At 36.8% G+C, this 14,737-nt stretch overlaps 1 protein-coding gene across 17 annotated transcripts in view; it reads right to left on the reverse strand.

Annotated features, from left to right (window-relative positions):
• The window catches only part of ptprfb (protein tyrosine phosphatase receptor type Fb), a 108,494-nt gene that overhangs the window by 53,718 nt on the left and 40,039 nt on the right, over positions 1-14,737 (reverse strand). For 8 of the 17 annotated variants that reach the window (XM_043260392.1, XM_043260446.1, XM_043260422.1 and 5 more), the window contains exons 5-6: positions 10,811-10,996; positions 5,445-5,555 (exon numbers count right to left, since the gene is read on the reverse strand). In XM_043260392.1, coding sequence (XP_043116327.1) covers positions 5,445-5,555; positions 10,811-10,996 — 297 coding nt within the window. Of the gene's footprint in view, positions 1-991; positions 1,004-1,515; positions 1,531-2,241; positions 2,254-5,444; positions 5,556-9,012; positions 9,031-10,810; positions 10,997-14,737 lie in introns of all 17 variants that reach the window. The other 9 variants (XM_043260383.1, XM_043260438.1, XM_043260348.1 and 6 more) reach the window with 7 other exon arrangements.

The following is a 14,737-nucleotide window of genomic DNA, read 5'->3' on the forward strand; positions in this document are numbered from 1 at the left end:
ATCAATGCAAATACTAGGATGCCCTTCAGTCTCTATTGTGCAGGGCTCAGAGTCGTAGCTGGTGGCCATCACTGGGGACGCTAATGCTGAATTATTTACAAGAAGAGCAAGCTGGAGAGACTTTTCCTCTCCCGTCGTCCCAAAATAGGAGTATAAAACAGCAGCACATTAAACAGACTCTTCCAATTTGTGTTAATGACCCTGTTTGCCTCATGTCTGTCTATGCAGAATCGGCATAGGCAATAATTGGTTTCTGCACAGGTCCTTCTGAAATTGGATTCTCGACTATGTTCTCTCATTTTATTTTCGGATAGATACCATGACCAAGCTTGTTATTCTCCTCATTATGTTTGCACTGTAAAGGCAAAACGATAGACTCTTGAGAATTTTTTTCTTTGAATTAGTCAATGTGAAATTCAAAGTACTTCAAGTCCGCTGTTGCAAAGAAATTACAATAGCGATAGCATGTCTAAGAAATACAAAAATTTCCAGGAAACTCTGTGACACTGAAAAACCGTGACTATGGACATACAATGACAAAAATGAAAATTCAATGGAAATTCAGTGTGGATAATACCACAGATGTAAAATAAACAATCGTGATATTTATTTTATAAAGCTTCAGGTAACAGGGAGCAGGTTGTTTGAAAGCGTTTCTATTCATGAGCAAAACCATACATGCATTGTGGGATAAAATGGGCACTTGAACCTGAATTAAAAAAAAAAAAAAAAAGGCTAAAATTTAATTAAATAAAAAATAAATAACAATTAAATTAAATTATTTAAAAATGTTTAAAATTAAATATTAATTAATGTATTTTTAATATTTAATTTCACCCCTACATCATGCAAACCATCTAAACAACACATTCAGCCAGAACACACCGGTGAGGTGCGACAGCAGAGGGAATGATTGAAAACATGGGTCTCTGATTAAAGAGGGATCCAGTTTGAGGTCTGCAAGAAGCAGTTAAGAGTGAAAAGAACCAACCTTCTCGATGGTCTAAGACATGAGGTGCGAGTTTGACCAAGTGATATGGAGATGAAATTGAAAGACAAAGACAAATGAGAGACAAGAGAACATGAAAAAACATTTGTAAATAGTTTCATGGCAGTAATAAAGGATAATGCAATGGGGTGTTTAATAAAGACAGAGACACACAATCAAAACATGACACTCCATTTGAAAAGCTTGACTTGTATATATTATGCCATATCTCTGTGGATCAAAGACCTCAAGATTAAATGTAAAATAAATGTAAGTAAAGTGCCTGGTTTCAGATAGTGAAATAATTATATAGAATTAAAATAGAATTAAATATTAAATAGAATTAAAACAAAACAGGACTTTTAACAAATATTCTAAATTTAAGTGGGGTTTACACAGATTAAAAATAGTTTGGACTAAATAAGATTGTATTAGTAAAGGGAGTAAGATTAATAACAAGGGTCTCTGTTTAAAAAAGGATCCAATTTGAGGTCTGCAAAAAGTGGCTAGGAGTGAAAAGAACCAACCTCCTCGAGGCAGTGCTATATGAGGTGAGAGTTCGAGAAGGTTATATGATGGAGATGAAATGGAAAGAGACAAATGGAAGACAAGAGAACATGAACAGACAGTTACAAACAATTTTATGGCAGTTAGAAAAATGCAAAGGAGACAGAGAGACAGTCAAATCACAACACTGGAAAAAACTATATTCTACCATATTTGCTGTAGGTTTACTATGTCAAAGGCACAGTAAATACAGGCCTATTATAACATAAATATACATTTATACATAAATGGAATATCTGTAGGGAACACAATCACATTAACACAGGTTAATGGTATTAACTTAAGGTAGTTAGTAAGAGTCGCTAGTATACATGCATTTTGACATTAAAAGAAAACTATCACTTAAACAAGACAAAAAGGGGTTTTAAACTAAATTGAATTAAATTATAATGAATGTAATTAAATAAAATAGACATTTTACTGTTTGTAAAATTTAAGGTGGGTGTTTTATACAGATTAAAACTAGTTTGGATTAAATAACATTGCTATCCCTTTTAATCCAGCACCAGGTGTAATCTGTGAAAGCTGCCCCTATATCACGGAGTATCAGGCTCATGCAAACCACCTGACACAACACATTTAGCCCGAGCAAACAGGTGAGGGGCGACATAGCAGAGGGAGTGGGACTGATAAACAAGGGTCTCTGATTAAATGGGTTTTCAGTTTCAAGAGTGAAAAGAACCAACCTCCTCGAGGGTCTAAGACATGAGGTGTTTGACCAAGTGATATGGTAGATGAAATTGAAAGACAAATGGGAGACAAGAGAACATGAAAACACATTTGTGTACAAATTTATGGAGGTTAGAAAAATGCAATGGAAACTCAGACTTGTACCACATTGTACAATGTTAAAGGTAAATGCAAGCCTATTTTATAATATGCATCACTGCATGTTTATAGAGGACACAATAACACAGGTTAAAGGGATAGTACACCCAAAAGTGAAAATGAAAATCATTTACTTACCCTCATGTTATTCCAATCCTGTATGATTTTTTATTTATTTATTTTTGTATGTTGTACAAAGATGTTGTTTTGAGTAATGCTGGTAAGCAAACAGTTTACGGTCCCCAATGACTTATAAAGGATTTATTTCCCTTATAAAGAAATACTCAATGGGGACCAACAACTGTCTGGTTTTTCTAACTTCTTTAAAATATCTTCTGTGTTCAACATGAGCAAGAAACGTATACAGGTTTGGAATGAAATGACTGAGTAAACTATGACAAAATTCATATTTTGGTGTAAACTACTGCTTTAATTACAGACATTAAGGAGTTCCGGCTGTCCCTCTAGTTATGTTTTTTCTTCTCTCTCAGGGACTCTTACTAATACCAAACGTTTATGGATCAAATACGGAAGGGGAGCACATTTATATCAATAAAAAAATGAAATAATTAATCTTAAGAAAATTCTGAAGACACAATTATGAAACATTATGAGACACAAAGACACTGTATACAGTTTCGTATGTGAGCTATTAAGAAAAAGCCACAATGCAACTTATTTTTTTCTGTTCGTTTTAACAGACTTCCACAAAGAAGTCGTACGATCAGACCAGCGTGAGATAAGTAACATATTATTCAAAGTTTCCTAACATATGTCGGAGAAATTAACATTGCTGCTATACTATCCAGACAACTTGACTGAAATGACTGAACATTTTCTGACAGCTGTCACTGTATGCATGTAAGCATACATAACCATATCTCCAGTGAGGCAGAGAAGGCCACTGAGATCATCTAAAAGAGCCCTGGGCCATAATCTGCCACACATTGACACATGAAAGATGATGATGTCGGTTAAAGGCTTGTTAGGGCTGCCACTGTAACACTATGATATAAAACCATCTGAGTGACAGGCATTAGCAGTATTAAAATTCATCTTCCTTAAATATTGAACAAAGGAAAACGGACCACCGCGCACATTCACGCAAGATATAATAAACAGACATGCGGGTACGAAGTGTGCGCCCACTTCGCTCTGTTTGATTTGTTGTCAGTTTCAAGAGCAGAGGAAGGAGAGCAGAGAGTGGTTGACAACTTTTCACTATAGAATAAGCGGCTGACAAATGAGAATTCACATACACAGCCAGTATACATGACTGTGATTCTCCCAGGTGATATAGTCCTCTGTCAGACAGACGGACAGAGCGGGAGAACGAGCGGGAGAGACAGTCATAGAGCATTTCGACAGCTCCCAGAAAAGTGCTGAGGCCAAGGAAAAAAGGAAGCAGCTATTGAATGCATAGATTCAGTGACAGGCTGGCAGTCTTAGACACCCAACTCATCTAGCGTGAGCAGATAAATGAGCGGGGATGGGAGGCTGAGGAATGGTACCAGGACGCTGTGCTGAATGCCCTTGAAGAGAAAGCATGATTAGCCGTTTTATAGACACTTTGAAAAACAAGCACCCACGCCCAGATGATGGACAGATGGATAAAGGCGACCCATTATGCACCTGTCAACTCTGAGGAAGTTAGCTGTTGATATAGCTCCAAAAGTTCCTGTTTTTGTTATTCTTGTTTTGGCTGCGCACGTTCAATTTTGTTGTAGTTAAAGGTGGGGTCATACAGACTGGTATAAAACTTAATACATTAATTATAAATGTCCACTGAACTATGTAGACGAATTTCATGGAACATGTCCAGCTCATATTTTACCATATAATGAAAATAAAATAATATTTTGTGCAAGGAATGCTTATTTTAGAAGGTTATTAGGATTTTAAAAATGGTCACAGTCATTTGTCAATTTTATAGTTTCTGGTTTCATTCATGTCCAGCAATTTTTTGTCTGTACAAAACAGTTAGTTTTGTTGCTTGATATTGAAAATTGGAGTGTCTTACCAAATTACTTTAATGTATTAATGATGAACACACTGGTTTGAACCCAAGAGCGATAACTAGAAAGATAACTATATTAGGGCCCTGTGAACAATATCTCATGTTAATATTTTTATCACATATATTTTATTGTTTTGAAAGTGATTCCAACAATATTGTGCAATCGCATGGGATTTTCATGGCTTTTAATTTAAGCTGATTTAAATAAAGTACAAATGATTGCTTGACATGAACATCTAATCACTCAGAACAAAGACATTCAAATTAATAAATAAGCATCTAGATGCATTACCATAATGAGAGCATACCGGTTTAATTTTCATAAACAATGTTGAAATGCAAAAAAAGAAAAGAAATCGAGCTTATTTTTATGCACCAAACAATTTAACCTCTTTATACACTTGTGACGCGTACAGATGCCACTCGCAGCAGCATCTCGTGATCGAGTCGTACAATGACGTGTGCAGTTTAATCCCATTGTATGAAACATTTTCGGCCGTTTGTTTCACAGGAAGCATGAGAAGGCTTAGTCCTCAACCTCTTGCGTGACAATTACTGGGTGGCACCGTAACGTCACTAGCTAGAGGCCATACTGGCAGCCTGCCATAAGCTCCCTGTTATTACCTGCATGGAAAGAGCTGAAGGGGTTGACACTCATAACAACAGCACTCCCAGAGTTCTGTTTCATAGACAATGCCTCAACACCATTATACCTTTAAATCCACGTATTAATACGGCAGGTGTCCTCTGTGGCACTCACCTTTGGTTAACCCTTTTTGTCTTCTCACTCTCACAACAAATGCCGCGAGAACCACGCGTGTTTACCTTTGCTTCCGTTGCTATGAATTCAAAACATAGCGGGGAATGTTTTGTTTCCGGCACGATTTGGACAACAACTTTTGGTTTATCTTGGCTCCGAAATGTCAGGCAAAGTTCAACGTGCGTGGAAGTCAAAACAAAACTGCGACGCGGTCAAAATAAAGGTGCGAAGCATTGTTGAGGAAGCTGTTTTGATAGGGGCGGCACCTGGAGCACGTCTCTTACCTCGCACGTAGAGATTGGCGGGGGCAGAGTAGCGCGTCCCGGCGCTGTTCGTAGCCACGCATTCGTACTTGCCCTGGTCCGTTTCCTCGCTGTTTTCAATCTGCAGAGCCCCTGAAGAAAGAGAGAGAAAGAGAGAGAGGGGGGGGAAAAAAACCAACAAGAGTAAAAGTCACCTCTTTGATTTACGAACACGATTATGAATCCCCCGTCGCAACTTTTCCCACCAAAGCGCAAACTTTCACTGCAAACAATCAGTAAACACTCCCTGTTTAAATGTCAGAGCTGTTCCACTGTGAATATAGTTTATTGGCTTAGAATGCTGCCTAAGACATATGCATAAAGCTGATTTTGCAGGTTGAGTGAGTCTATAGCTCAACATATTTGCCTTTCACTGTCATTAGAAAAAGCTTTCGGGATATTAATGTCATTGAGTCAGAGCCAATTACGCTACAGCACATGACTTTATTACTGCTGCGGCATATTTATACGCACCAAAAAGAACAAAACGTCAATACTGTACAAAACTATGCAGCCTGTCTGAACGCTATAGATAAAAAAATGTGCTTCATGAGGTCACATTAGAACAATGTCTATTTAGTCTTTTAACACAAAAGTTTGGAATAATTACAGTGTTTTAATGTTTTTCTAAGATGTCTTTTATGCTTAAAAGGCTGCATTTATTTTAAGAAAAGTACAGCGAAGCAGTACTATTGTTTTAAATATTATTACAATTTAAAAGTACGCTGCTTTCTATGTCACATATTTTAGAATGTAGTGTATCAAAAATGACTTTTCAGCAGCCATTACTTCAGTCGTGTCACATGAACCTTCAGAAAGCTGCTTAAGAAATATTTATCAGTACTCTAAAACAAGAACCAAATATCAATTTTGTAAAATTTTGCATTCTTCAAAATATCGCTTTTTGAACCATACCACTGAAATTTGGGGTAAGAATGGTTTAAAATAATAATGATTTAATTCAACAAGAGCACATGAAATTGTTCAAAAGTGACAGTAAACACAATTGCAATGTTACAACAGATTGCATTTCAAATATGCATTTCAGATTGCATTTTAAATCAAACAAACATAACCGTTTATACTAAGATATTTAGCATTATTAATAACGTTTTATTATTTTTAATATTACAATTAATAATTGCATTAAGCACAAATCATGAATGATCATGACATTATGTTAAAATACACAAAAAAGAAAAGTTATTTTATACTGTAATAATATTTCACAATTCTACTGTTTTTATTGTATTGTATTTTATTGTTTTTTTTAATTAATGCCGCCTTGTAGAGAATATAAGACATCTTTCAAAAACAAAAACAAAACAAACAAAAATCGTTAGTTCACATTTTTAACTGGAAGTGTATTTATTTATTTATTGAAGATATCATTTGGAGCAGATACTTTAGACCTACCCACTTTGAAAAAGTCAGGAACATCAAACGGAAAATCAATCCGGGTGTCCTAACCACAGATATGGTGCTTGCTTTGACTTAAATGTTTGCTTAATCTAGCAAAAGCACACATATTTACCTCTGGCGGTGGTGTACCACCATAGCATAGGTTATCACCTGCAGTTTACCCCTGACTACTTCCCAGCATCCCAAGTGCTGCAGGGAAGAAATAACATGCACCACTAACCTTGCCCAATCTCCAAGTTCAGGGAAAACTGATTGGTGGTGTTTCCTACCCTGACAAGCAGCAAATTACTAATCAATTCGGAGATTGCTCAGTGCTGATTGCCATCACCCCTCAGTCCTGACAACATCTGACTGATGGTGCCATATTGTAAAGTAAAGGAACTACAATAAAGGAAAATAATACTAAATTTCATCAAAACTGAATGAGGACTGAATGAATGACTTTTATGTATTTTAAAGCAAGCATTTGACAAGTGTTTGATGTGACGTGATACATTAAAGGGACAGTACACTCTAAAATGAAAATTCTGCCGTCATTTTCTCACCCTCATGTCATTCCAAACCTGTATGACATTCTATCTTCTGATGTCCAGACGATAAAAACAGTTTTGGACCTGACTTTCGTCACTAAATAAATATACAGTAAATAGTCTTCCAAGATATCTTTTGTGAAGCAAGAAAGTCATACACATTCAAAACGACATGAGGTTGAGTAAATGACCAAAGTATTTTTATTTTTAGGTTAACTATCCCTTTAATGCTTCCAACCAGACATGAAGTATGCCACCTCATGCATTTTTAAGAAAGTACGCACACACTGTTGGACAAACGGTGTCTTGATGAAGACATAAAACTGTATGAAGATGACACATATTCCTCATCGATAATCAGATACAAAACAATATGAGTTGGGGGAGATGAATTGAACAAAGACCTGCTGTCGAGAATGAGAGGAATTTAACATCACTCCCACAGACACTGAGAATTCAGCCAGTAAAATCAGTAATCACTTGGGAACATAAGGTAGTGTCAGCTTTTTCCCGTCCTAGCAAGCCAGACGTACTTCCTGATTCATAAACCTGAGGTGAACTGGCGTGTTCCAACAGTAAGCGGTAACAAACAGGCCTTTGTTATGTGCAGTATACTTTTCCCACTTCATTTTACAGTCAAACTCCAGGGGTCCTCAGACCACTGATATTGCTAACCGTCTGACTGAAGTAGGGTAATGTCGGTTTTGTCAAGCACTCGCCTCTAGCAATTGTGTTTCTGAAATCCATGTTTCATTCAGAACTGAGAGCGACTGTGTGATTGATCGAATGCTCCATCTTAACAATCAGGGCCTTGCCCTCATTTCCCATACGTACTCATTTTAGCATAAGTAGTATGCAAATTCAATCATTTCAATTTCATCACAGCCCAACTGGAATGTAAGAGACACACTCTAAAGACGGCCTTCAGCTTGAAACCCAAACACATAGCATAACTTTAAAAAGCCTCGGGTCTCAGAAAATACCCACAGCAAATGCATGTCACAGTAACTAGCAAGAATCATTTTTTTTCCCCAACTCATCAAAGAGTTCAAAATTCTTATTCTTATTTACTCTTCTTTATGTAGTTCTGAATTTTTTTTCTTCTGTGAGACACAAATGAAGATATTTAAAAGAAACATTTCACTGTTTGTAAAACAGTGAGCAAGATGCTCTTCAAAATATCTTGCGTTTGCGACAAGGGCATGTAAATGACCACATCATTTTAAAGAATTGTTCCTATAATATCTTGATATATACACTACGGTTCAAAAGTTTGGAGTCATTAAGATGATCTCATGCTTCTCGTGATGTGCATTTTGAAGATTACTTGATAAAGAGAAAGCTCAATTTAACTCATCCTTGCTGAATAAAATGAATAATTTATGTAAAAATAATAATAAAATCTCGCTGACGCTGAACTTTTAAACAGTAGTGTATTTCTGTTACATTATTTCTCCCAGATACAGACATCAGAACACAGACAGGTTGAATGCTGGGACAAAGGTTGTGTATATACTGAACAAGCAGGAAATGACAGCAGTGGAGATGAGACAGGTAATGGAGGAGACGTTTCGTGAGACACATTTCAGCTGTCTTACCTCGTATCGGCGAACCCCCTAGATGAAGTAAATTGAATGCAAACAAGATTGAAGAGAAGTGTTAGTAGACAAGAGAGATAGACAAAGAGAGATAAGGAAAACAAAAGGGAGGGAATCAAATGAAAGTAAGCTTAATTAAACAGAATGGAATCAAGTTGAGCCAGACTACTGCTCTCCGGGGATTAGTTGAATGTTGGCTGTCTGGTGCAATGGAATTAGCTCGAAAAAAAGATCCTAGGGCAAACTTTCTATGTGCTACGATTCTGAGATAGTCTGCCAAACTCGATGCTTTAAGGAACATTTTCAGAGCTCAGTGAAACAATGTGTATTCAGGTTATTTTCGTTCACGGCATTGTTCAGAAAAGTACAGACCATGGCAAGTTAAGTGGCAAGTTTGGTGTGAAAGTATAAGAAACAGGTAGCAGCAATTCTGTACATGTGAATTGACGTCGACATGAGATTTGACTCGTTTTACTTCCATAATTTGACATATTTCAAAGTTAAACAGAATGTTCAAGCTGAAATATTCAGGGAAAAAAACATTGCGCAAGATGTATTGGAACAATAAGTGGTATTTGATTACTTGTTATTTAACCGTTAGCATTAGCTTCTAGAAAAGCTAAAATCTTGCTAACTGCTTGCTAATCTTACATCTTGCTAATAGTAGCATACAACAATAGAAGAATAGCTTTTTGGCTATTGGTAAACACTGAATAATACCTAACAAGGTTCACTCATAATTGTTATGAATAGGAGAATCTGTGTGTAATATGCTGCCTCTCAGTAACGAAAGTCTGGCCAATTGTCAGCAGCTAAAGACACTGCATCACTTTTTTAGACACACTGGTTAATCAACTGCTTTTGCATACTATGTGAGGTTAGATGAAAAACTGAATCATGCACATAAGAAAGAAAACAGAGCCCATTTCATGTCGATCACAAGATAAGGTTATGTTGCCATTACCAAGGCCATTATCAGAAAATGCTTATCTATCAGAAGTAAAACAGCAAACATGTTATTCTCTATTCTCCTAAAGACTAAAATGGCAGTTAAGCCAGATAAGACTAGCTTTATTGTCATAATTTTATGTTACGAGTGTCCTAAAAGGGCTGTAAAGCTTTGCGCCTTATGCCGTCCAGAGATAAAATCTTTGAGGAAGCAATGTTTTGATCTTTAGTGGAACAGTACATTTTGTTCATTTGACTTTATGTATACCTAAGATGCTCCTCGAAATAAGCAAGATGAAGGGATTCTGGCTTCAAAGTGCTTCAAACTTTCAGCTGTGTACTTAGACGCTGATGCTAGAAACTAGAGAATGAGCTCCGCTGTAGACTTGCTCGCTAAATGAAGTGGATTTAGTGGAGAGGGATAAACTCTGAGTCAGTCAGGAGCCATTAATCCAGCCTGGGCAAAGTCCTGTTCATCCGTCTGATCCTAGGTCAGACCTGAGTGGTCTATCCATTAGGAAGGTCTACAATGTAAATAGAGTGGTTGATCCTCTCTGCAGCATTCTCACATTCCCGTAAGGGTGCCTGCAATTACCCTGACCATTTGCACGTGGCTTAAGACTCATTTGACGTTATGGCCAAGTCAATATATTTCTCCTTTCATGGTCAACAAAGACAAATTGGCAGACCAGAGACCTGACATTGCACAAAAACAATTGAAGTTGCAATTTTTATAATGTGGGAATACTGCATTCATTAAACTGTAGTGAAACATTCATGGAAAATAAGCTGTAAGTGCAAACAGAGCTGCTACTGTGAGTGTAAGGCTAAGGAAGTGTGACATCCTTACCTGAACGAAGTTGTTTGATTCGCCCATTGCCATTGATGTCTACAGGCAGGAAGTCTTTGAACCAAGTGATCTCTGGGTCAGGGTTCCCACTGGCGGCACAGAGCATCGTGGTTGTTCTTGTTCGCTCAACCACTTTCAGCTGAGGGCCCATGTCTATGGTTGGGAAGCCATGAGGAATCTGGTTTTCTGCAGGAAGAAAAGAAAAAAACAGGTCAAGCTAGAAGCCAAAAAAGGAATAATTTGCAAAATAAGGATAATGATCTTGAATAACTCTGATTGCTATGAACACTGTTAGAAATGTGAGCCAGATGTAATTGTCCTGCAAAGGCAAATCCAGGACAAAGGCAAGTCTCATTAGTGCACTGAATCAATTTGCTTGCCAGAAAAAGACTTTCCTGCGCATTATTAAGATTAAAGCATGGCAAGGCTAATCCACAGGATCATTGTGTACCATTGCTCTAACATGTAACATCATAAGGATGCTTATAAAGTTGTTCCAAGTTTTAGGTTTTACAATTCTGGTTTTACTTACGTTGTTATAATGTTACATATACTAACTCAAAACAACTGCATTCATCTCTCGCATTCATCTGTATGCTGAATTGTGATTGCTCTTGTTTCTTACATCTTCACCTTGGCTCCTAAGAAATGTTGGTGCGTTGACACTTAGGTGCCACAGACGGAAAACGAAACATGCCACAACTATACCACTTCCCTGATGCAGAATTTAATTTATGCATAACCGTAGCCTAAAACTGCTTACCTAAACTTTGACATGTTTCTTGCGCTGTCTTGCAAACACTGCTGTTTTTTCTAGAAATGCAAATCTAGTTGGCAAATAATGCTTTGTCCTTCAATGCTTTTGGAAAACACAGTTCCCCCTCTGATACAGACCGTGACGCCCTTTCACTATTTCTGCACAAGGGAGTAACAGAGCAGATATCTCCAAGTATCAAACATTTGCATAATTAACGCAAATGATATGAAAATTATGAAAATGAACAATAATTATATCAGAATCAGGAAAAGCAAGAAGGCAAGGATGTAAACATATGGTTTCCGAGCACATGACGATATGAGCTATGGCTGTGGCACTTATTAAAAAAATATAATTTTTTTCTTCTCAAACATTCACACAAATGTTTGGATGAAAGCCCAGCCTGCGCAATATTCACGCTTGCAATAGCAACAATGTTACGGCAACATCACACTCTCTTTGATGCCAAGGTAAGCCAAAGGGTAAGGCTGAATTATTCACTTTGAGACAATCCTCTACACATGACAAACATTCCACCGCTTCTAAAGTCTACAGGGCACTGCAGACAACTGAGATTTATCTCATCTTCTTATTCTGGTGCGTTAAACATTAAATCATTGGTGTATCGATCCTTAAAGCATCAAGCAATGCTTCTCATATAGCTGAATTGAAAAGCTCTCACAAAAGACTACGACTTCAAATTCGAGACTAGCGTTCCAGGACAATGTAAATCAGACACATTTATAACACAGTGGGCAAACCTCAAAAGGGTTATTTCACGAATCGCTAACTCTCTTATGAAAACATCGAAAAGGAATAATTTAGAAGGGCGGAAAATGTTGCGCCAAATCTGCGCTGGAGGGAACTTTGCAGTACAAGGTAGCTTGGAATATAAGGCTGTTCAAGATATGCCTCATTAAGAAGCAAAAGCAGCAAGATTATTTTTTTTCCAAGTGTGACCTTCAGAAACCACAGGGAGGGTGCGCTGTCATGTATCGAGGCGTACATTTTTACCTCAGCGTGCTCAGGAGAGGTCAACTACCTGTAGGAGCGTGGGTTGTATCACTATGCTGATCCTTTTCTCTGAATAAACAATTGAATACATTTTCTTGAAAAAGAACATACAAATAATACCTACCGAGTGTCACACAGTCAGCATGCAAGAGAGGAAACGGGGCACATAAGAACATCTAAAAGACGGTGCTGTTTCTTCTGAGTTGAGTGTGAAGATGTGTTTTTCAAACGCCCATATCAGTTGGGCGGAAAAAAAAAAAAAAAAAAAGACAAACTGAAGAAAAAAGTTTCTCAAGTGCATTGGAGTGCAAAGTAATTGACATACTTGTGCTATATGTATATATTGATGAAGAATTTATTAGCAAAAACGGATGAATCAGTTATTTTTAATTATTTTATCATGTTTTTATTGTGTTTTGCTTTGTTAGTTAGCTGTATTTTTCAGTTATTTTTTAAACAAATCAAAATAACTCCAGTTTGAGATTAACTGGATTGAGCAATGAAAATGAATTCATACGTTTTGTTAAATGTGTACTCATTTTCCATTTAGTTGTGTGTGTGTGTGTGTGTGTATATATATATATATATATATATATATATATATATATATATATATATATATATATATATATATATATATATATATATATATATATAGTTGTGTTAGTGGCACCTAGTGGTGTGGATGAAGCAATAAAAAATATTCTTATTTATGGATGCCACTGCAGAATTTAGCTTTTAGGCATAATTAATTTGAAATAAAATAAAAACTCTTTCACAAATGAACGATATTCAGGTGATCGTGTGACCTTAACATGGCAGCCACCATTAAAACCATTTTTATTAGTCAACTAATGTGTCTGAAGTATATGTACATTGTACTACTTGTTTACTCATCACAACTCATAACTTTTTAATGAGGAAAAAATGAGCTGACTGTATCTTTAAAAGGATGTTGGTAATATTTTGCTTGTTAGCAATGCTTCTAATGACAGATACTTCTTTACAGGAATGGTGAGTTCTAATAAATAAAGAAATAAATGGTATGTGAAGGTAAAAACAAATGAGAAAGGGATGGATTTCTTTCACAAAAGAAAAGCACAGCGGGAAACAAACTGATAGTTAGGCTTTTGCATTTCCTAAATAAAAGCTCCATTCTCCATCCCTGAAAGCACTTTTATCACTTACACCTCTTTACTATGCATGAGGATTTAAAAAAAAAAAAAAAAAAAAAAAAAAACCCACAGAAGACTCAAAGCTTAGAAATGTGTTTTTAATACAATTCTTGTGTGCTCATATTGAGTCGAGCAAGGACTCCATTACTAAGATGAATAGGTAAGAGGGGAAAAAGTCTACAAAATGTCCCGCTCTGTTCCGAGACTGTGCCGCATCATACATGTGGGCGCTGCAGCAGATGGCAGTTTGAATTTAAAAAGCCTGCCAACGCTACTTTCATTGTTTCTTCGAAACAGTTATGACAAGGTGTTTGGCTCTGACGGGGTGATACATTTGGTGGGTAATTGGGATGCCATCTTGTAAGGAGTAAAGAGAAACTTGAGAGCGGACGGAATGAGGAGGAAGTAATGACGAGAGAGCTTTGCAGAAATGTCCCTGCGAACAGTCAATAGAGAGAAACTGAACTTTAATGGCACTGATGTCATGTTCTGAGTTTCTCTGCTTGTGTTGCAGAGTTTTATTTTACCTTTGTCTGAAAGGTTACGCAATCGACTGAGGTCATGGTATATGAGAAGCAGCAATCCTGGCAATTACAGACAAAGAGTACAGGCTCAAGTTTTTATGCAATGTCAACACCTTATTTGTATCACGTTACTTGAAAAATGCAGTTGCCTACTGGCATTTCAAGAGAAACAAAGATAGCAGCTCGACTGTGATGCAAAGCTTCATGACTATACCAAAACATTGTCTAACCTTCACGCATCAACTTCTACTTTTACACTGGGTGCGGCTCTATTGTTGGTTGTTGGTGAAGTTTGGGTTTAGTCACTATATTTTTAAAATGTTTTAAAATAAAAACAGTTATTTTAAACATTTCGAACAGTTTGTGTGACAGGTTTAGAGCATTCAAAAATAAAAGTTAATATATATGTGTGTGTGTGTGTGTGTGTGTGTGTGTGTGTGTGTGTGTGTGTGTAAGA

The sequence above is a fragment of the Puntigrus tetrazona genome, chromosome 2 (assembly GCF_018831695.1).
Source record: "Puntigrus tetrazona isolate hp1 chromosome 2, ASM1883169v1, whole genome shotgun sequence".
NCBI classification, from domain to species: Eukaryota; Metazoa; Chordata; class Actinopteri; order Cypriniformes; family Cyprinidae; genus Puntigrus; species Puntigrus tetrazona.